At 40.4% G+C, this 24,034-nt stretch overlaps 1 protein-coding gene across 4 annotated transcripts in view; it reads left to right on the forward strand.

The window, feature by feature from the left end:
• Nucleotides 1-9,828: 9,828 nt before the first annotated feature.
• The window catches only part of PDE7A (phosphodiesterase 7A), an 80,010-nt gene continuing 65,804 nt past the window's right edge, over nt 9,829-24,034 (forward strand). For all 4 annotated transcript variants that reach the window (XM_054817979.1, XM_054817982.1, XM_054817981.1 and 1 more), the window contains exon 1: nt 9,829-10,699. In XM_054817979.1, coding sequence (XP_054673954.1) covers nt 10,562-10,699 — 138 coding nt within the window. In that variant the 5' untranslated portion in view covers nt 9,829-10,561. The remainder of the gene's footprint in view (nt 10,700-24,034) is intronic.

Here is a 24,034-nt window from a genome sequence, read left to right on the forward strand (position 1 = left end):
GTTAGTGTAACAGCAACGAGTTGCCAAAGCTGTGGAGCAGTCACTGGTGCGCGATCCAGCTGTGTGATCAAACTTCAATTAGGCAGCTGTGACAACAGAGCGCGGGCTGTACTTCGGAGCCAGAAACCAGTATTAAAATTATGGCAGCTGCTTAGTAGCCGCTTATTTCAAAGTCGGCCAATTTGTCCGTAATAAGGTCAATATAATCGTAAATGTATAGAGCACTGGCATTTATTCCCTGCTAAAGAACATTGCGCGCTTTTCAACTTTATGATTTATCTATCGATTGCAATGGAAAATTCAGGCCACAAAATTCAGTGGTAATTGCTATCAATAAATGAGGAATTATGCTTTACCAGAAAACAATCTTCGGGGGTAGATATTCACAGGCCTAAGCATAAGTCATATTTCTTAGTTCAGGCAAATCAATTACAAGGCATTTATTATATCAAAGAGTCCTATGGACTTTATGGAAATCATACAGAATTCAATAAAGAATTTTATGGTTGCTATAAAACCTACAAAATAATTTTTAATGTCCTTTTGATTCAGAAGGTGAGATCCCAGCCCTCTATAAATCAATGACAGAACTCCCAATTGAGATTGACAGAAAATGAGCACCAAATCATTTGCAGCTCTTATTTATAAAATTTTCCACAAATTACTCTGCGTGACTGGGGAACCTGATGGGTTTTACTCACATTAAATTCTACAGGTTTTGGGTTTTTTTCCAGAAGTGGGGCGAAGGATGATTCACTTCAGGGGAAGCAAGGTACTTTGTCTTCTTGCTTTCCTTAAAAAACAGCTCTTCAGACTTTTCCATGTTATTTCAAAATATTATTTCAAAACAATTTTCAAATATTAGACAGGGACTCCCAAATCGTGGTATCCTAGCACCGGAGTAGCTAAGCTACTTATGAAGGCATGTGCAGTCCTTGGGAAACACTGCTGCCCTGCTGCACCACCGGTCCCCAAAGAAAGTTAACCCTGTGTCAGCTGATGTGAGAAGCTTTGTACAATTCTAACAAACGGAAACTAGAACGCTGACTAACAGCTCACTCTCCAAATTTGCACTGTTACATGTTTATTCTATTCCAAACCCACAAACCTGGAGATGTGAAGCTTTTCCTGGGAAGCTGGGCAAAAGCCTTCTCCTTACAGCAAGTAGAAATGGGCCACCAGCACCTGCCGCATTCCTCTGGCTGGAAGGTGGCAGCATTATGGAGACTTCTAGGGTCTACGCCATAGAGTGGTGAAATGATTTGCTGCAGTAGCTATGTCGTATCAGAGCAGAACAGAATCCATATTAGGTATTACTTGGTAACAGTCAGTATATGCTGCTACTGTGTGTTCACATCGCAATCTCCTCTGCTGGTGCCAGGCACGTGACCTTGTAATATTTCATCATCAACTTTTGATGTCACAATTCAGAATAGACAATTTGCAATAACGGATTCCACCAATTCTTCCTTTTCCTATCTGCATATTATTTAAAAGTCACATGCAATTTAAATTAATGTATTGTTACAAATTACATACAAATTCCTACATTTGATAAGTGGCAATTATAAACAAGTTTGCATGATGAACATTTGTTCATTTTTTTTCCAAGTAGTGTTTAGAAAGATCTACTTCATCAGTTGTTTCCACAAATGGACATTCATGCATATGGGCACGATAAAGTGACAAGAAAACAAAAATATATCTGAAAATTGAATTACAAAGCAACTATGCTTTGAATTCATATGCTGTTTGGGAGCATCGCTGAACATTTTTTTTCCATATCTTGCAGTAAACGAGTCACTTGTAATGCAAATGGTGTTGACTTGCACTGTATTAGTATTAGTTCTGACTTCTAACAAATTAAAGTCAATTCTCCCATTATCTGGGAATTGATTATCTTGGCTACAGATGCAATGACGTGTAGCTTGCTGACAGATCATCCAGTTCAAGATCAGCAGCAATATATCCAATCTTTCACCAAAATAAGCTTTTTGGGCCTATCGGTTCTCAAATCTTTGTGCTCTGCAGTAAAGTATCAGGATCTTTCTTTAGAAGCTTTATACTCTTCTCGTCTTTTTAGACAAGTAACAGGTACTGCAGAATATGTTTTTTCTACTTATTTTGTGTAATCATGAATTGAGTGTATAAGTAAAACCTCCTGCATACGACTAAGCAGATGTCATAGTATTCCCTGGTTTTGGGTAACCTGAGCAGATGTCATGGTTCTCCTCAGTTAGGTATTCTATAAAACACACTGTCTTGCAGGCTTTAAACAATTTACAAACTAGTACATTTATTCAGATTTTATACATTTTAAAATGAAATTGCTTAGTAAAGAATTATATTAACGACTATCCAGAGTCCAAGGTGAGATTAAACATTATAAAAGTTGCTTATTTGCTTAGGCCTAGACTTGTAAAAAGTAGTCTACAAACTTCTAGTCTTGTAATTTAATCTAGAAAACTGCTGACACAGTATTGATTTATGTAGACTTAACTGATGTTCTGACACATGACTAGAGGGTGTTCTCCATAATCCCAACTCAGCAAAGCATGTAAGAACATGCACAAAATTTAGTATATACTTTGTATCACTAATACTTTATGCCAATTAACCCGTATTTTAGCCGCAAATTCTGCTATGCCTGCCTTGTATCATAAGCATCTTACATATATATTCCACATATCTATTATATATTTCAATGTTATACATATATTCCAAAGAATATCTTTATATGAGGTTTTAAAACTAGATTTTCTAAAATGAACTACTTTTTGAATTATATAGTATCTGAGTAATCCCTTACATAATCCTGATTTACACCGTGTAGGTGAGTTTTTATGATACAGTCTAACTGTGGGCTGACTCCAAAAGGGGAGCTCCCATCGCCAGTTATATACCTGCACCTTCTACCAGCTGTGCTGTTTGCCTGGCCCCACTTTTTGGGGGGGGAGCTAAGGTTCATTTTCTGCCAGTTTAACTCCCTAAACTCTCTTGTCTTACCCTAGAGCTGAGCATCACTACTGGTAAGAGCAAACAGGCAGGAGGAGTGAGATGGAGGGGCACGGCCCTTCTGCGCAGTAGCATCTAGTTTAGCCACAGATGTATTTTAAAACCACATTTCCAGTGCGCTGTACACCATTAAGAGGCCCAGCATCTGTGTTTTAGTACACTACCCACCCCCCCTCAGCTTTTAAACAAGAGACTCATCTCTAATTAAATGTTAAATGCAAAGCTGCTTTTAAGAAATTGATCGAAAAATGTTCTCCTAGTACTCAGACTGGCTTTTACCTGAACATAAAAGTCAGTTTATCAGAGTTAATCCTTTTAGTATGCACTTGTCTTACAAGAACAATTTGCTTTCATTTGGTCAAGACAAGGGAATTCAGGAATTTCTGTAAATTAACCCTCCCATTGCTTTGTTGCATTTTTGTTGATATATTGGCAACATTCCTTCCAGTTTTAATTGGATTAAGCACATAGAATTTTAGTGAGTTGTACATCAGACAGGATTCCAGCTACCTTTTTGCTATTGTTAAAAACAAAAGGTCTAGCAAAGAATAAACCTAAATAAAACCAGAGGTAGTCTCCTGAAAGTAATGAAATCTTCTCGCTGCATTTACTCAGGTAGTTAATGGGAATGGCAGAGTGACAGATGTTTTTCCAGACTTTCAAGGAGAAGTCATGCTAACGCTAACCCTGACACATTCTTTCCTTCACAAAGAAATGTCAGGATGCTACATGGTGGAAAAACATGAGTTGCTGCAAATATTTAATCCTCTCACTTCTATTCATCTGAATGGGATTACCTTCTACTGCTATAGGTTTTGATAGAAGAGCAGTCCCACCGATTAGCTAAAAAGCAAGCACAAAAAGATTAAATACCTGATTGATTTTTGATGAAAGCTCAAATTTAATGGAGAAACTGAAGTAGTATATTTGAACATCTTTTGAAAAGGCAGAAAAAATAACTACTTGGAATATAACGGAGTAATTTAATTTGAATACTAATTAGTATACATTTTTACTACTAATGCCATCCTCTGAATATAATTGTTAATTCTAACAATAGATAATATTTATTTCAACTTAACTCTTTTTGTGAGGGAATAATTGCACAAAATGGCACTTCAATAAAAATAAAATTGAATAGTAAAAAAGCCAAAGTGCAAGAGAAAGGTAGGTGTAAGAGAAAGACTACTAGGCTCCTGCATGCAGTCATCCAAATTATCAGATGTGCAAATATTACAAGTTACTCCAGTTCCCATTTCTGATTTGCTTCATCCACTAAAGGGTGACTGTTGTTAATGTGTCCTTTTTATTGCTAGAAATTTTCCAATAATTTTAGCACATATAAAAAAGCAACTATTCTACATTCTTATACAAATAAGCTTCTGCAACAAGGGAGTGTGCTCATCTTTAATACAACCAGAAGTAAATTAAAATGTTCTTTGAAAAATTCTAGTGTTATCAAGAAAGGTCTCATTTTTGGGCTTCAGACAACTGATTTTTTTAGGTTTTGCAACACAATGAGATTAATAAGACATCGTTGCTTCAGCCTACTTGGTAAGCAGGAACTTTAGCTCTTTATTTCACTTCCAGCAGTATTTGATATTCTCAGTTTTAATGTTACAAGACACCTTTACCATATACCAATAGGCCAGTATAGAATCAGATGGGACACCAGGAATCTTTTGAACCTAAAACCAACTTCCAAATCCAAACCTAACTCTCAGTCCATGATTATGGGACTGCTTACTTATTTTTTTAAAAAATACAAGTCAAAATTGCTTTAAAAAATCCTTGTTAAGACCATGCTGAAAATTACACCTTCATATAAAGAAATCTAGAAGGGATGTGCAATTTTAATGAGGTATTTGGGCAACATATAAAACATAAAAAAAGGTACAAAACCAAATCTAAATAAACCACTACATTTTCTAAAGACAGAACGGGTGATTGATGCTCTACAGCTTATCATGGAGGCTAACAGGTACTGTATGCTGAATGGTACGTTAAGAAATGCTTCAGCTGGTGAATGTGCAATGCATTCGTTACGTCTGTTCATAGGTGTCCAATCCCACTTCTATCACCAACACAAAAAGCTGTGAATTTTCAGCTTCTAATAACACTGTTAAACTTGTAAGCTGCACCTCTGAAACTGCACCTGGGGTTCTCATGTCCTCCCACTCTGATATTAAAAATATTCTGCACATCAACTGTTATTATGCATGTAAAAATGACACAAAGAGAAGCTTTCTCCACAGGCTTATGCTGACACCAACGCCCTTAGTCATTTTAACACTATTGTAGCAGGAGGATTTTTGTCCAGACAACTGTAATCACCGAGAAGACCATAACTTAAATGGCTGAGACCATTTAAGCTGTGTGCACTTCAGCAAATTTTCTAGAAATGCATTTAAGAAAGAATAAGGGTGTGAAAAGAATCACCTTTTCACACTGTTATTCCCAATAATATCTTAAGTGGAGTCACAAAAAGCTGTCTTTGAACTGATATGAAACTTTTGACAGTCTGCAGCTGTGTTCAGAACTGACTTTTGTTAGCCTGTTTCCACAGTCAGTCCCTGTTTCTGGAGGCTGTAACTTGTCAATAAAACTCCAGTCTTAAATTAAGCATAGAGGGGGATTCTTAGGGCTGGAAGCAAAGAAAAACTGAAATCCTCTGGGATCAGTCTTTTTAACTTTCTGCTCCAGCTTGCTGGTTTTGGCACAGAATTGGTATGTGTCCATTAGCCAATTTCAGTCCAGTGAAACTGAGATTCTTACAGATACTGAAAATATTCTAATAGTTTTCAATATATAATATTTGAAATATCAGAAATTGAAGCAAAAGCAAACAAGCGGTCTGCCCAAGCAAGTCAAACCGATTTAATCTGCCTCTCCAGCAGTGACAAAACCTGTAGGTAATGGCAACACAGTACATGTATCATAGTTCATCTCACTGACACTGCCCTTCTAGGTGGTCTACCCTGACACTACCGTGAACAAAATCACCTATCCCACTTTATCTGATTGACTTCACGGGCACAAACCGAAACTTCTAAATTAGCAGAAAGACTGTGCTGTGTTTCATCTTTTCAGTGGAGAGGCAACTTCAAACAGTAACTTGAATGGCCTGCTGTCTTTCCCTTAATTAATTAGCTATAAAATTAGCCTTAGGCAACCACTCTCTAGGTTAAGCCCCTACAATTAGGAAAGATGAACCTGGGCCACAGAGTAGATGAAGCTACAATACACTCAGATAAAGGAAAGTGCAAATTATCCCACTCAGGAAGGACTAACACACTGAGGGGATGGCTACAAGTTCTGCAGAAAACGAACCTGGGGGTGCAGGGGATGGCAAACCAAACAGGAGTCAAAGATGTCATGTTGCAACAAAAATTCAATCAAGCCCAACGCAGAGGCAGAGGGAAGGGACACACCAAATGGGGGCAGGAGTACACTTCAACGGGGCTGCCAGATACCTGGAAGTCCTATGGAAATATGCAGCATTCACTCAGAAAATAACTCTGGGTAGGAAAAAAGGATGTATCTGGGTATGTGCCAGAGAAATGACACGTGCCAAAAATGTGTAAATGCAGTTATTGAGGACATAACAAATGAAAAGACATTTTCCTGTCTATAGAAACAAACCCTGCCTTTTGTATCACACAACTCTTCAAGTAAGAAGCTAAAAACTCTCTTGTGCTTGCCTTAACCATGTACCTGTACAAATATTTTCAGTGTTCTTAGGGTGTTTCCAAAGTACAAGCATGTTATGCCTTTGAGGATCCTTATTTTCTGTTTCGTGCAAGAATGTGGGGAAAGCATCCTCTTCTGTTCAGACTGTTCAGTTCTGCCAGCATGAGCTGGCTGTGCCCCAGTGGCACTCACTCTGTGCCGTGCAGTTAGCTCTTGCTGGTGTACCTGTGTGATTTCATCCTCTTTTCACAGTAACCAGGAAACTAAGCTAACTCAGATTTTGTGATCTTCCATCCCTCTGGTTTCATGAGTGCCTCTCCTTGTGATAAATCTGGTCATTAGTAATGCTTCTTCCTTGCTAGACAGCACACTGCAAATGTTAACAATGGGTAAAAGACATTAACTGTAAATGTATTTACATTGAAATTAACGCTCTCTAAATTTGCATAAATTCTGATGTGCAGTCTCTATTAAAGGCTGTAGCTGCCATGATAAAGAAGCCACAATACACAGGGCTTACATAGGTGAACTACGGCACCTCATGATGCCATATGATGCATTTAAGTGCAGCACTGTGGTGCTCAAAGAAGTCCACGGTTCACAAGGAAAACTTAATTCCAACAAAATGCTGTGAATGAGCACTTTGGTGTTGGTACACCTCTGTAACAAAAATAAATAAAAACCTCCTTCCTGTGCTACAAACTCTTAACCTGCAGCACAACTAGACAGCAGGCAGAATAGGCAGGATATAAGGCGTAGAAGATATATTTTTTTCTGTAACAAACATATTCAGGCTGAAAATATGTGACATGCCATAATTCTAAGGCTTTGTCTATCATCCTGAGGTGGCATTCTACCTTTTAAACTTGTACAAGAAATCATCACCTGGCTAATATTAATAACTTCTGTAGTTATTAAAAATTATTTATTATTAATTCATTAAAAATAGTAATTTGTGTCCTGAAAGCAGAACACTTATGGAATTAGTCACTGCCTGGAAAATCTATGCTTACTTCTTAAGAACATATTTCAGATTCCTTAAAGGTGTTTATGTAACATTAATTAGAGATGAGAGATAATTTGATTATTAGCAAGGGAAAAGAAAATGCTGATTATGTTATTTAAGGATATACTGGCTCAGATTGAGCACTAATATGACCTTAAAGAACTAGTTTCAACTAGTCAGATGGAAAGTATGTAGAGCTGATAGGAACCGTAAAACACATTAATTTTTATTTATAGTTTGACCTTGAAATATATACTATGTATATTCAGTGAAAGTAAGAATATACTTTTTTTTCCCCCTACAAAACATGATATATTGTTCATAAATTGTATTTTAGATTGACTAGAGCAAAAATCCATCCTGCCTGAGTTCAGAAAACTAATTTGTTATTAGTAGGAAAGAACCAAAAGTAATTTTGAAAAATGAACGGGGAAGGGAAATCGTGATTCCAGTGAAGCTAGTGGAGTTCTATTGGTAACGTAAATGCACCGTTGATTTAATGCAAGCAGGTCAAACATGAGCAAACTGTCAAAGAATGCAGAAGAAGACCTGACATACCTTAATTACGGTAAAAAAGGCTGAGTACGTTATTTTACTGTGAATTATTATGTGCTTATATATTTTGAATTATTGTATGTATATATTATAAAATCAAACTGTGAATGCTTGTGACATTTTTCTTTCACCAAACGGGAGAAAAACAGCTGAAGAAAGCTTTTACGACGAGACAGTTGATCCAGTGTCCTCTCTCACATGTCCCTATGTCCTTGTCGCTATCCATGAGACAATGCAAGATTGCAGTTCTGCAAAAGAAAATGGCCATCAGTCCATACCTATAAAACTTCTTGTTTCTACAACTAGTTCAAACAGATGAAAATCATCCACACAAACCACCTATTCTTTCCAAATGGGTTCCTCCAAAGCCATGTCATTGCCTATAAATAACCATTATCATGTGAAATCTAAACCTTTCTGCCAGTAAGCAAGCACTTAGAACAATGTGTTATGCAAAATTAAATCACATGAATCATTTTGCAAAATCTGATTTTTAAGTGGGTACAGGTACTTCATATATTATTCAAAGAACAGAAACGTTCCCTTACCTATCATGCTATATTTAGGATTTTTTTATGATGGAGAAATAAAAGAGATGAAAGGCTGGAAAAAAGCAGCTGCAGGGAGAGACAAAGGGAGGCTTAGTCCTGTAAAATGAACCAAAGTTTAGTCCTAACTGTCCTTTAGCTAATGTGATGTACTTAGCCATGGACCAGATCACCTCACGAATTATTCTTTCTTCCTTAAAGTCCAATTCCCAGAATTGGGTGGTTTGCCAGGAATCTCATTTTTTACCTTAACAAAAATTACATGTTTTTACCTCTTCCATCTTGCAAAAAACCACGCCTCCACACTCTAAAAAAATGAACAGCAAGGATTCAAATGCAAATACAAACTCCTCCGTGTATTGCTTTTGATAGATAATGCATTTTAAACAAAAACATCTTTCCGTGTTTGATTTTCGAGCAGCCGCTCAAGTCGGGCGTTCAAGGCCGGGCCGTACCGACGGGTGCCCAGTTTCCCGGGGAAGCAGCCACAGACGCGAGATGCCTTACAGGGGGGACCGCTGCCCCCTCGGCGAGCCCCCCCTCCTCAGCCCTCAGGGCACAGCTAGGTGGGGCCCAGGGCTCACAGAAAACGCGGGCACCGAGTCAATCCCCCCCCCGCCTTCCCCGCCCGGGGGCTCCGACCGTCGCCACCCCCCCGGCCCGGCCCCCCCTCAAGCCTCGCCCGAGCAGCGCCGGGCACAGCACGTGCTTAGGGCAGCCGGGGGGAGGGAAAGGAAGGGGAAGGCAGGGGAAAGGAAGGGAGGGGCAGCCTCCCGCGCCTGCGGGACACCGTTGCCGGGCGCGGGGCAGGGTGTGGCGCGGCGCATCCCGCCCGCCCAACCGCCCCCACTCTCCCCCCCCTCCCCCGGCCTCAGCCCCGGCCTCGCCGCCGGCCGCCGCCGAAGGCGCGAAAAGGAGGGCGCATGCGCCTTGCCGCGGCGCGCGGGGCCCGCTGGCGCAGCCGAGCCACCCTGCTGCGCACGGGCGGGAGGAAGGGGAGAGTGGGTATTACGTGATGACGCTCTGCGTGTCGCTAGTCGCGCGACCCACGCAGAGTCCGTCGGGCTTGTGCCTCCTCCTTGGCCAGTGCGCTCGGGGCTGTTCCGAGTGGGGGCGGGCGGGGCGAAGGCTTCCTCCTCCTCCTCCTCCCTCTCCTTCTTCTCTCCCTCCTCCTCCTCCCTCTCCTCCTCCTCCTCTCCTTCTGCCTCCTCCTCCCCCTCCTCCCCCGGTTCCCTCTCCGAGGGCCCGGCCCCTTCCCCCCGGCGGAGCGGGGCCGTGCGGCGGCGCCTCCTTCTCCTCCCGGCCGTGCCGGACAATAGGGGCGAGCGCGGCGTGTGTCTCACCCAAAGCGGCCCCCCCAGGCCGGCCTCGCCTCCATGCGCGGCGCCGGGCAGCGGGGCTGACAGCGGCTCCCGCCGGCGGCAGCGAGGCCGAGGGAGCGGCGGCGGCTCCGGGCGGGGACTCGCCGCCTCGGGCGCTGACAGAAGCGTCCCGCTTCGCCGCCTCCCCTTCGCTCCCGGCGGCGGTTCCCGCTAGGCTTTGGCGGCGGCGGACAAAGGCCCGGGGCCCGGCGCGGCCCGGCCCGACCCCCTGGGGGGTGCGGGGGCGGTGAGGAGGCGCCGGGCCCCCGCGGGGTTTTGCCGCGGGCTTCCCCCCGCCGCCCCGCTGCGGCGAGCCCTGCGCGGGCAGGTGCGGCGGCGGGCGAGGCCGCTGCCCTGCGGCGGGTCGGCGCACGGAGGCTTCTTCAATGGAAGTATGTTACCAGCTGCCGGTGCTGCCGCTGGACAGGCCGGTGCCGCAGCACGTCCTCAGCCGCAGAGGGGCCATCAGCTTCAGCTCCAGCTCCGCGCTCTTCGGCTGCCCCAACCCCCGGCAGCTTTCGCAGGTAGGTACCGCCGCCGGGCCCGCCGGCTCCCGCCTCTCCGCGGCAGCGGGGTTTGCGCCGGCTCGCCGTCCCGCCGGTCCTTTGCCCGGGCGGGCGCCCCCAGCCAGCCCCCGCCGTGCTGCTGCCGGGCGCCAGGGCCGGCTTTTGGTGTCAGCAGGGAGCTGGGGGTGCGGCGGGGGTGGGCTGGCGGCGGAGATGCCCCCGCGGGCGCCCGGAGAGCTGCGGCGGCAGGGCCGAGCCGCCTGCCTCCCCGGCCGAGCCGCCGGTCGCGCCTTCGCCGCCTGCTACTAAATACCGGTGGCGGTGACGAAAAAATATTTATACGTTTATGGCTAGTTATTGTCGCGGTTATCTTTTTAGCATTGGTCGTAATGCGAGCGGTGGACTCCTTGGGGCTCATTTTCAGAGCCAGTGAATTATTTGGTTCTCTGTAATTTTTAAACTAGGGTTGTTTTCTAGCTTTTTAGCTTGGGCTTTCTTTTAAGGGTCTGAGTTTCCTATGGGGTTGCCAAAAGCTGCAGTGACTTTACTGAAATAATGAACATGCACTGCAGTGTTTTATTTGGGATGCTAAACTATTTCTCCCTTCAACTATTAAGACTTGGCAATCCGTCTAGAAAGAGACAAAGATCCTTGGCTTTTTCATTTCCACGGTATTGTTCCCTGCCCACATTACATCAGTCACAAGATGAACTGTACTGTATTTTGTTTCATCTGATCGTGTTGGAAATACTACAAAAAGCGTCATTATAACTATGAGGACAAAAGGGAGGTTTTTCTTGTGATGACCACTGCCCTAAATTTGTGAATATGCGTTAGTATGGTTTCCCAGCAAACAGTGATAAAATTCTATTCTGGTGGAAGTCTCTGGAGAAAATTTAGAATTATGGTGGAAAGCATGTGTTTTGGTGGGAAGTCAGCTGGTTTTGGCTTCTAGGGATTTGCTATAGTGTCTAGATTGAAAGGTCTGTTTAGGTGCTCTGAAGTATGTTGTCCTTACAAAGGATGTTGTCTTCACTCTTTATACATGTAATGGTCATTTTTTGTTTACACTTTTTTGGGTATCTTATTAAGTTATGCTGCTTTTTCATGATTTCCTGTGCTTCATATACAGAAAACATAGAGCTACGGGTCTCTCTTGGCTTTGTCCAGAGCAGTGAAACTCTGTGTGTGTGTGTGAACGTGAGGCATGTGTATGTTTGGGAAGGAAGAATCAACAAAATACTGTGTTAATGACCAGGAATTTGAATGCATATGGAAATAATTATTAGTAAGCAAACGAAGGTGAATGAAGCTGATGACCCTCCCTTCTCCATGTATGAATGTAATAATTGACAAAAAACTTTGTTTTTATGACAAATTAGTTTTCCACTTAGCAACTGGGCCAGGATGTTTTCCATTTGTACCGCTTGATCTAAAGTTTCCATATATATGTCTTCTTGAATGTCAAACCTAATTTACCACATTTTGCCCCATGCAAATGAGAGAAGAATCTCTCTTGTTTGAAGTGTTCATGATCTTCTGGGGAAAGGAATAAGCAAAACAGTCAAGGTGATATGTTGTATTTATTCCTTCTCTGTGTGGTTTCCAGAGCAGATGACATGTGAAGTGTATACAAGCTTATCAAATTAAATATGGTGGTGACATTTGAGTATTTTTTTCCCCAACTTTCAAGCTTCTCAATGGATTCCTTGTGTTCTGACCAATATGCTGCAGGTATGTTAGAGTGAGTCACAGGGAGAGGTGCTTGAATAACTTATAAAAAAGTGAAAACTCTATGTATGCTTGACCTAGTATTTCCTTTGAGTAAACCAGAGGGATAAGCTTATGCATTAACAAAAGGGAATTAGGATATTTAAGTGAGGAAGTCTTTGCTAGTATTGGCCAGCTGATTAGAATACAGCTATATTTTGCTGTCTCTACCTTTTTTTTTCTTTTTTCTGTGATGTCTCCTACAGATAATAGGATGTCAGTGTCTACCAGACCTCCAGTCACAGGCTGGTGTAAATGGTGGGCTAAGAAGCATCACCAGTGACATTAATGATTCTATGTAACTTATGAACATCACCTTGCAAGTGTCCCGGAAGACTCCTAGTATTCCAGTTCTGTTGCTGTTCAAAGAGGTCTGAACTCTTTACCAGTCTGTCATTTTCAGTCTTCTGCTTGGGCTAGCTTTGAGCAATAGGGGTAAAACTGTAGATGTGTACTACTACACTCAAGAAGCCGGTCTGTAGAGTCAGCATTTTACAGTTAATACACGTCTGGCAAATTTTCTTAAAAAATGTAAGGTCTTGAAAATTGAATTCCCACTTATAGATTAAAAGTGAAATGATTTTAGGCATAAGATATCTTAGGCTTATCCTTTGAGCAAGGAGATATTTTACATGGGAAATACAAGTGAGAGAAAAGCATGTTACATTAGACATAGCATTTAATTGTGACAGTGCTAAGCAGGCAAATATTTATCTCTTTTAATATAGTAAGTGAAATTTCATTTTAATATTTTGCAAAAGTTTCACTAAATGGGTTCAAAATGGGCCATGTGTTACTTTTTTAAAGCTTAAATAAAGTGGTGCTGGAAATGACCTCAATAATTCTGGTCTACTTCTCTCAGCCCCAGGAAGGATAAATTGTACTTACAGTATTATTAGTAGATGTTTGTCTAATCTGTTTGCTTAATCTGTTTTTTAAGATACAGTCTTATGAGATGCGGTGAGCTGACATAACTCATTATTGCTGAAGGTTAAAGTCCTGACATTGGGCATGTATTATTACTACTTCCTTTATGCCATCTTTGATGCTTGTCAGGCATTTGCTGATTCAGTTCACTAAAACAGCAGAAAACTCATACAAGCAGGAAACTGGGTAGCTGCCTGCCATCTCGTTGAATAAAATAGGCTTAGTGAAGTTTGCCAGAACTGATTTAAAGGAAAGGATGGTACCACTAGGCTTTTGAAACTCATAAAAGCCACAGATAATAGAAATTATGCAATCTCACTAGGCAACTTAACTGTTGTTAATAGTGCTTAACTGTTCTTGTCATAAGACAGGTTTTTCCTAATACTGAATTTAGATCTTCCTTATGGTGATTTACATCTGTTACTATTCCCAGTAAATCTAGATAAAGACTTACTCCTTTTCTCTTGCAGTTTTCTTTTATGTATGAATTATTTACCTGTAGTCTGCCTTTCTTCAAAGTATTAACAACAAAAACAGTAAAAGTGACATCTGTTACCTGGAGGTTATTTGTGATACTTAATTGTTCAAGTCCAGTCAAGTGAAAAGCTGCTATTGTATGGGTTTATACAATTGTTGGAGTTAATAAATGTCTTTGAACATGAAATAATTTTAAATGCTAGTGTTAAAAGCTGTTTTTAAGGGCACTTGAATGGGTAACTGTTGAATTGACTAGGACATTTCACACTGGTGAGATTTGAATTTAGGTTCGCTGCGAGATCAAGTGGATGTTAAGTAGTACCTTGGATCATATGTTTAGGGCGTTTGTTCCAAATGTTACAAAATGATGGTTTTTAAATTACAGCTGAGCTTTCAGAGGACAATTTTGAATTCTTTGCCTCATCTGGTTTTTAACTTGTATTGTTAGTAGTAGTAAAAAAGTTTCTCAAACTGCCTGTACTTATTTAGTGTGAAAATTTTTAGTCTGACTTTTTTAATGAATAAGTGTTTATAATGAAAACCACTTTACAAATGTAGCTGTGAGCACTTTTAGATTGTATCCTGTGTTGCATTGCCCCCTGCCCCCCCCCCCCCCCAACGATGAATTGACATAAATGTGTAACAAATGAGTAAGAAAACTTTGGCCTAACCTGCTACTTTCGACACGTTTCTGTACTTCTACCTTGTAACTGGTTCTGCGCTCTCTTCAGTGCCTCCAAAAATGGCATCAGTGGTATCTAGTAGCAGAGTCTGAATAGAAGTAAAGATCTAGTTTTGGCCTTTCTGTCCTTGAATGTTTGCAAGTGATGATGGTAAAGAAAGATATCTTCTGAGGATGAAATTGTATGAAGAGGGAATGGAGCAAATAATAGAAGACTCCATTTGAATCTCAGAAATGTAGGCACCAAGTCTCTACCTGAAGAACCAAGTATTGCTGTAGCAGGTAGCACCATGCATTGCTCCCTGGTATTTGTTGACCTAGTTCATGATGCCTCTTTATTGCATCTCCTTTTCATGCATTTAAGTAATATAGCATCGTGCTTTGACTCTCCGTGTTGTATACACCTGAACAGTAGATCATGCACACGGAGTCCCAGATTAGACTTAAAGAGGATGCAGTGGTGAAAAGGCACTAAGAGCAGCTGGAAGCATACTGCACTGGTGGATTCTTCAGTGAAAGATATCCTCTTCCTCTGCAAAATGTGTTACCCAACATCAACTAGGTGCTTAGGCCACTTTTTGCTGTGTAACTCCTCTTTTCAATGTTTGTCACCTGATGTGATCCAAATGTGTTTTGCTCTGCATGTACAAGTTATAAGGCATAGGTGAGAGGTATATTTTTATAGTCTGAACATAGGCATTGGTCTTTAATCCCACAGTTGCACCTTTTTGCTGGGAGAAGTGTTGGCATGACCTATTTTTTCCTTGCAGCTGCTCACTTCTGCTCCTGTGTTTTCCTCTTAGTTGTGTCAACTTTTTTTTTTTAAATCAGGTTATTTTTCAGCCCTGTCTGATTCATAGTACAGTTTCACAAATGATTATGCCTGTTGGCAAGGAGGAAGCAGTGTGCCACAATTCTAGACCAGGATTAACAAGCAGTGGAGAGAGCGAAAGAATACCTTAGGTTGGCCCTGCTATTGAACATGGAGCATTACCCTAAACCTCTTTCTTTCCTCATCCACTTTTTTTCATAACTTTTTTTATACCTTTATAATCCTCTCCATCAGTGTTTCTCAGTTGCTTCCTTTTTTATTAGATTTCTCCTGCCATTTCCCATATCTCTGCTGCATGAATAATTAAGAAGTTAAAATAATGAAATAATTTTCATGATGTGATGCCTCTGGAATTAATTCTGTGTGGTGCTGCTATGCTCGCCATTCCCTTCATCTTGTATTTATTGTGTCTGGTTGCTGAGATTGCATCTATTCATATGAGAGGCAGAGACTGACTCTGACTCTGCATACAGCAGGGACAAGTTCTGATTGGGAATGTCATGTGCTACAGTAATTTTATGTGGCAGTTCATTTTTAAAATGTTCTGAGTTTTATGACCAATTAACTCTTTCATATCTTGTAGTGTAAAGCAACATTGGTACTTTCATTCTGCAAAAGGTTATAGCAGCTTATTTCATGGCCTATAATTGCCTATGTAAGACCTAAGCAGAATAATAGTTTAAAGTCCCCATTAATTAGACTGTCTTAAGTCACCAGAAGTCAATTCTTCTCTGTCCAGATTGTGTAATAGTATGTTTTGTGCTTTGTATGAGCCTCAATTTTCTGATGCTATCTTTAAAGAGAAATTGGTTTGAAAAGAGAGGTTGTAGCTATGTGCCCCTTAAGTTGTGAAACACTGAATTTTGGCCACAAAACAATTTTACAAAAAGCTGGTATTAGTATAAGAATATTTAGTATTCTATATGAACTAGTAATGTAACGTAATACAAATACAGGTTGTGGGAAATAGAAGTGTTTTGTATGGGATGTCTGTTTCAGCAGCTTTTTTTTAACCCCCTCCTCTGTATTTACTGTCAGTCCTTTTTTTTCAGGCTGTTTGAGAAAAGCAACAGTATCCAAATTGGGTTAATTCTGAGTCAGTATGGTAATATGCTCAGTTATGAGGTAAAATAAAGTATCATAAAAATCACGTGATTTTCTGACATTTCTGTTGTTCTACTGTTTTGGCTTGTGGAAAATAATGTTGAGGGCATCTGCAGTTGAATCGTTATTTCTTCAGTTCTTTTATTTTCTGTAAAGCCTTGGGGGGAGGGAATAATTAGAATGATTAGAATTAGCCCTGGTAATAATTAGAATGGTGATTTGTTGGAACAGTTCTCCTTCATGTCAATGACCAGTGGCATATTGTTTTCTTGTGTTTCCCTCATCACTCAGTATCTACAAGTTTCCACTGGTTTTCTGCTAAAATTGTAGGTTTTTGAATATACTCAGTCATTTTCTAGCACAGAGGATCTCAGATTCATGGTTGTGTTTCCAGGTCCTGGCTCACATATAAGAAGTGCCTTTTGGATTGGACTAAACTTATTGTATTTGCCTTTCTTAAAAATTCATTGAATCTGCATGGAAATAGTGAGTAATTTGACAACTCAAATTAGATATTTTTTTTTCCCCCAGGAGTGTGAAACCAAGGTAACTTGGTTGTCCTTTACTGTGTAAATCTTTGTTAACATACATCAATACTTTCTGCATGTGAATTTGTACAGTTGGGTGTCTAAGATGCAAATTCATGTATCTCAAGCTATGATTAAAGGCATGTCCTTTCCTTGTAAATGAAGGACTGAGGATGGACATGCTTGAACTTGAATAGTTTAATCTTAGTCTTGGAAATCATACTAAATAATGCATTTAGTGCAAATAGTCCTTTGTGTGCATTCACAGCTAAAAGAAATGTTCAACTCTACTTGAGAAAATTCTTTTGTATAAGCAAATACAAATGCTTGGTGTGTGTTGTATGCACATGCAAGTCAGATTTTAGAGGAAGCATGTGTCTGGGACCAGGAATTGAATGTAGAACTCTCAAATTCCAGTTCAGTGTTATGCACAGAAATCCTCACAGGAAAACTTGGAAGTGTTTGTGTTTCATTAGATGTGAAATTTTCCTCAGTTTGTTCTGATTATGTCATTAACAAGTAACTGCAGTGTAAATAAGCACCCCGTGTAATCCAGCGAGGCAGCCTGCCAAAGTATTTTATTATAAAAATGCAGTTCTGGAAAACTGGATTTGAGGGTTAGTTGGGGAATTGCTTCTTTGTATGCTTGCATCCTAGGTGTATTGTAAGGAATTTGTAGTCAAATATTTTTTCTTTCTGGTTGAAAATAAATCTGTGGCTGTTATCTCACCTTCCCTGCCCTCCTCCCTTCTATACCCTGGGAATTTTTTATTTCTGTTACAGCAGTCTAATTTCTGTTTTCCTCCTACTTCCCCCTGCTTTGTACACCTGTGATACAGCAATCTGATTTATTATCTTCCTGACCACACTCCCACAATAATTATAATGAAAGAGATTCCTGGAGTCTGCTTTTCGTTGCAAAGATAGAGGGCAAATTCTTTTCTCAGCTCCTAGCTGAAAGTGTGAAGGAGCCAGAATTTGCAGCAGGCCCTCCTTCTCTGCCTGCCTGAGCATCACAAAGAGTGTGCTACAATGAGAATAATGAGGAGAGCTCTGTATTAGCAGAACATGTTACTATTTGTCCCACTCCTTGCTGCCAGAGGAGATAGGTGGAGAGAAAGAGGCTGTTTCCTCTACCAGTAGTGGCTTGGGTTTTTTTGTTTTTGTTTTTTTCTCCATAGCAGATATAGCTGGAGGCTACTCTGACTAGTAAAATTGGATATTTATTACATGTGAAATACAACCTGTTCCCCTATTTAGGGCAAGGGGTCAATTCTATCCCAAGGGGAGAAAAAACACAGGAAAAGGTACAGGAATCTATTCCAAGGCTGTGAGGGAAAAGGTGATAATCAGAAGCTTGGGACTTCAGTTGGTGGATCAGCCTTGGTATAGGAAAAGTTTAGCATCTTTGTGCACAGTCTCTGTCTGATGTGGTGGTTCTTAGTGGTCTTAGAAATTGAGGTATGATGTTGGGATGCTGACAAGCAGGTGATTTCCTGAGGAACTTGGTTATACATCTAGGTGAGAAAAAGTTAACACTTCTACACAAATTACTCTGTTTTTAATAATATACTCTGGTAACAGAGGGACCAGAGCTGTCATGGCAGGAGTGATGCTGGCCTGTGTTATTTCTTGCTTTATGTTTGTAGCTAATATGCTTCATGTATTAATGTTGCAGTTGACGACGTGCTTAAGAGGTTTCACATTTAGTCAGGCATGAGCTAGTGCTTCTGTTTTTTTTTAAACTTTTGAGTAAAGTTCCTGTGCAACAGTAATCTGAAATGTGTACGTACGGTGGTGAGGCCCTGCCTTAGCTTCTCTTTTGGGATGGTAAAGGCCTTCAACCATTTTTCAAAAACTCTGGACTACTTAATTTTTCTTGATTGTCTGTGGAATTTTAGACTTTAGATTTCAGCAACTGCAATAATTGAGTGCTTTCTGGTATTGTGCAATGAAAAATCTGTACAGTTTCTTTTACAGCTGCAAACATGGTGTGAGCTGCTAAACACAAAATGTCTATGCATGGAATTAAAGCTGAGGAGGTTTTTTTTTATGTTCTTGCTTATGAGAGATCTAGAGAGTAACTTTATGGAGTTTTGTTATGTCATTTCTTCCATTGGAAAGTCTGAGCTATATTTCCTTTAACATGGTGATAGTAGGAATTTCTGTGCTTTTCACTGGACTTAATATGTTTAATCAGCTTTTTGTAGCTTGTTTTCTTTTGGACAAAATAAACTGATTACATCTTTGTCCAGATAAACCTTCTAGTATTTAGCCCACAAATTCAGAGAGGGAATGGTAGAATTTTAGCTATTGCCTGAATTACCAAAAAAAAAAAGGGGGGGGGAACCCCAAAGTGAACTTGAGCTTTTTATCTTGATAAGCTCATAATGTCCCAAATACTTAAAAAAAAAAAAAAAAAAATTGTGTCCCGATTACTTTCCTCCTTTCAAAGAGAGTACTGTTTTTCTTCTGAATATAGTCACCCTACTTATATTTTTGTCACTTCAGAATTTTGCAGCCTGCCATAAATGAAGACGAGAAGTTAAACGTAGCAAATTGCAGGTACTAAATTCCTTAAGTTTTGTGTGCAGGGAATGTGTTGGACTTGTACTCGGTGATCCGTATTGAGTTCTAGGGTTTTTTAAAGAGGAGAAAGGCTTCATCTCCTTAGGAGTGTTGAATGGTTGAAGCTAGGTTACTTTGGTGTTTTTCTTTTTCATGTGATATTGTGGCGTTATTTTTTGCTGGTGCCCTCCAGCTTAAGTTGAGGCCCGATGGTTAAAATTCTTCACCTACCACCTTTTGATACAATAGAATGTGAGTGAAATAGTCTGCTGTGCATGACAAGGCTAATCCATTTTCACAAGCTTTTTAGGAAAGATAATTTGAGAGGATTAGATGAGAAGTTATTATTCATGATTGGTTGACTAAGTAGGAAAGACTATTAAGACTAATGAAGTTTAAGACTTTTTTCTATATCCTTAATACTATTGTATGAGAGCCTAGGAAAGAGCCTATGTATTAAAAAAATCTGTATTGAAACCAACTTGGGAGCCATGAGGTCAAATCTCTCTCTTTTGCTGAATGTGGCAGAGGGTCTGCTTAGGGTAAGAGGAGGCAAAATCCGGTAAACTAAGGCATACATCTTAAGCTTGTTTCTTAATGTAACTATACATGTTTCAGGAGGTTTTTTGTTTCTGATGTTCCTCAAATGAAGATTGTTAAAGTTACGTACAATGGTTTTTGCATTTAATTTGTCATGAAAAATAGGAGGGCAATTTCTTTAATTCTACCTTGTTTGACACTCTGTGATGCTACTCCCTGTGCTTGGAGATGCATGGTGATTGATGATTATGGTTGACTGGAGCCATAGTTTTTATTACTAATATTAATTTAAAAGGAAAATATTCTTTTTCAAAGAAGGGTTTTATTTAATGTCTGCAGTCATAGTTCCAAGGCACTTTTAGTGTTAAATGTAAGCAGTACTGCTTATACTGTAATTGCTTTTAGCTGTGAGTCTTCACTCCTCCCCTTGTGCTCTGACCCTGCAGAAAGCCAGTTTACCCAGCTACTGCTGCAAAAAGGAGAGGGCTTTCTGCTGCTGTAATTTTCTGCTGATTTGTCTCCTGGCTTTCTGCAGGATCTGAGGAGTGTTGGTACAAGGGAAGGAGCAGGGACGTACAGTCAGAAGCAGCACAATGTGTGGCAACACTGACTCAAGTTGTTTCCACTGCAGTTGGAGGAATGTCCAGAACAGCTGACAACTGTGTGGAATTGTTTCACTTTCTCCCCAAACAAGAGTGGGCTGAATAATTCCCTGGTGTTATTCAAATTAACTAATGCACTGTATTCTGTTATTTAGTATTCTTGAAAAAGCGTTGTGCACCCTGTGTCTTTTTTACATTAGTATTCATGTAAGTTCAAAATCTCAAATTTTGTCTTTGAGTCCCTGCTTCTGTGTTTTTCAGACATTAGATAGATTTGACTTGGTAAAAAGAAAATTTTAAAAGGGTTGTTGTTAATGTACTTCATCAAGCATTTGTTCAAAGGTTAAGTCAAAAGAATCTGTATTTTTTTTTTTTTTCAACTGTAAAACATCCAGTTTGGAAATTTGGGTTAATAGACTTCTTCAAACTATGAAATGTTGATTTTGTTTTTTCTCCTGTATGACTAGTGCATTTAGAAATAAGGTACAAATAAAACGTTATTTTCATGTGAAACTGAAAGTGTCTTTCTGCATTTTTGACTGAACAATAGCTATGGTTGTTACAGTTCATAAATGAAATGTGTCAGAACATGAGTATCAGTCCTGTCTTTTGTATTTGGAGAATTGCTTAGAATACTTAAAAGGCTTGCTCGTGTGTGTGTGTGGGGTGTGTGTATATATATGCATGTGTGTATATGTATATGAAAATATATAGATATATATGAAAATGTGGTAACCGAATAAAGGTATGGTGCTGCATAGATTCAGAAAACAGAAAAAAGCAGTACTCATTGTCCCATTTTCTACCTGTGTCTGGCTAGTCACAGGACAAAATTCTATCCTAAATATATCAATTTCTGCAATATTTGGTGGTTTCACTTGATCTTTCTAAGTAGTTTCTGCTTACTAGTTTGCTAGCCTTTATCATTTACAGTAAGGTTTTAGAAGCACTTGGTCAGAATGAACAATAGATAAAGACACATTAGTTTTACACTATTGTAATTGCTTCAGGATGATGTCGGGTAACTGTTGGGTTTGTTCTTTTTAGTCGTCTGTCTGTCTTTCTTTTTTCTCCAGATTCCTAGTTTTTAGGTATCTCCTTCAAACTTTGTAGAGCTTGCCTTGAACTATGTCTTAGGCCAAGGACAGTCGTACCATAATAGCTGTTCTCTCTGTTACTGAGTTGCCAAGTCAAACAAATTTGGATTGACTGAGTACATGTGTGCACAGTTGTTCAGCCATCCGTTTCTGCTGAATTTAGTAGAGCACACAGTATGCTGATTATGTTGATTGGCAGAATTATTTTGAATCCCAGCCTGAAGTGCATCCAGCTCTGTGGAGGTATTTGTGGGTGGGTTCATTAGGGGCCTGTGTGGAACCCAACCCCTGTCCTAGAAGTGCCTTGAGGGAGCTCGGATGCCATATGCCAGTCTGCCCAGTGCAGCACCATGAGAACATTCCTGGGAACCATCAACGTACGGGAGATAAGATAGGCTGTACTGCTGATACATTTGCTGGATCATGATAGAAGAGAAGCTACGACAATAAATGTATTGGCTTCTACTTCATGCATGCTGGCATTTGTGAGAAGAGAATTGATTGGTAGCAGATGATTATTCTGCAGATGAAGTAAAACTTGAGGATGGAAAAAGTGATGTGCATGGGCATTCTTTCTTAGTAGCTCTTCGTGCTTGCTGTAGAAGACGCCATGTAAAGGTCTTACCTGAAGTTTGCTTTGTAATATTTGTGAAAGCAAAGAACGAGGACTGACTCCAGGCAGTGTATGAGAGTTGTGCCACCAGTGCTTTCTGGGATTTGTCCTCCTTCAGAGAAAGTGAAGACCAGATAATTTGTGTGAAGTGCTTGGTGGCAGAATATTATCTCTGCATTTTGTAAGATTGTTTTAAAAGCAGTATGATTTTTGTTGAATGCACACGTTCATCCTCATCTCTTTCATCTGTTGTATTTTCTTACCTCTGCTGCCTGGATGTGGCATTGCTTTCTTCACGTTCCTACGTGGTGGCCCAGGTACAGCCTCTCAAAGCCCCTATGTCTTTATGGGGCCCAGTACTTCACTTTGCTTCAAAAGTGCCGGTGGAAAGGAGTTTGGTAAATAAATTGATCTGTGGTATAAATATTTATAGTAATATGCAACAAAGTTTTAAGCATATCTCTGCTTTTTATGAATTCCACTGATTTCATTGCTTTGGGAAAAAGAAGGAAGCAGCTCTGATTGAGACGAGAGAGCTCTGGACTTCTAGGGCATCCATGGACACCTAGACTTGTGTGTGCCGTCATGTGGTGGTGTATACTTTTATTCCTGCTTCTCATGAAGTGATGGTTCTTTGCTGGCTATGGGCTGTGACACTAACTCTCTGCAGGGGATGAAAAATAGATCGTGCTGCAGAGAGTATGGCAGCGCCTACACAATACAGAGAGGCCTCTGGTGAGGCAGTAGTTGCTGAGTTACCGTTTCCAGCATTGAGCTTGCTTGTCAATTGCTTCTTCAGTGTCTCTGTATCAGTTTTCTCACCCTTGTTGAAACCATGTAGTGGCCTCCAGCACTGCCAGAGCAGTGAGACAGCTCTTATGCTTTTGTTGCAGTGGTCTTTTAAGCTTATCTGGGGCCCTCATGAGGATGTGAACTGCTTCACAGCCATTTGATCAGTGGTATTTTCTTCTAGATGATAAAATTATCTGTGCTTCCAGTTTGAGCCCCCTGTGCTGCTGCTTTGTTATGTCATTCCTGGGATAAAGGGGCTGCATTTGAGGTGTGCTTAGCATGTAATTCACCAGCAGTTTCAACCTCTGGATTGCAGGCTGACTTTGGGTGGGCATAGGATACAATACCAAGTGTAAGTGCTCTAACTATGAAGTGATAGTGTCTTTTGGAGCATGGTTGTTAAAATGCTCAGTAATTGGGGAAGAGACATAATTGTTCGTTAGAGTTGAAGTGACAACTTGAAAAAGGAATGACACAGGTAAAGAGAGAAAATCCTGGTTTTGGAAATGAGCCTGATTCTACTGAGCATTCAGATAGAGAGTATGGCTACAGTTTCTAGTTTCTGCATTTTTTTCCAAAACCCTGCTCTTCCTGTGACTGTTCCGAGTCTTCTGAACCTCCTAGTCAACCAGTAGAGAGTATAGGCCTGAAATAGTTTCTGAAGGGGGACTGTGAAATGTGCTTTTGTCCTTAGTCCACAATCTAGCGATTGCAAAGGGTTTGGTAAAAGCATCAGAACAATGATATCCAGAGGACTAACAAGGAAGCTATTAATATGGGTTAATTAGATCCATAATGAACAGAAATAATTCAAAGTCAAGT

This window comes from Grus americana, chromosome 2 (genome assembly GCF_028858705.1).
Source record: "Grus americana isolate bGruAme1 chromosome 2, bGruAme1.mat, whole genome shotgun sequence".
Taxonomy (NCBI): domain Eukaryota; kingdom Metazoa; phylum Chordata; class Aves; order Gruiformes; family Gruidae; genus Grus; species Grus americana.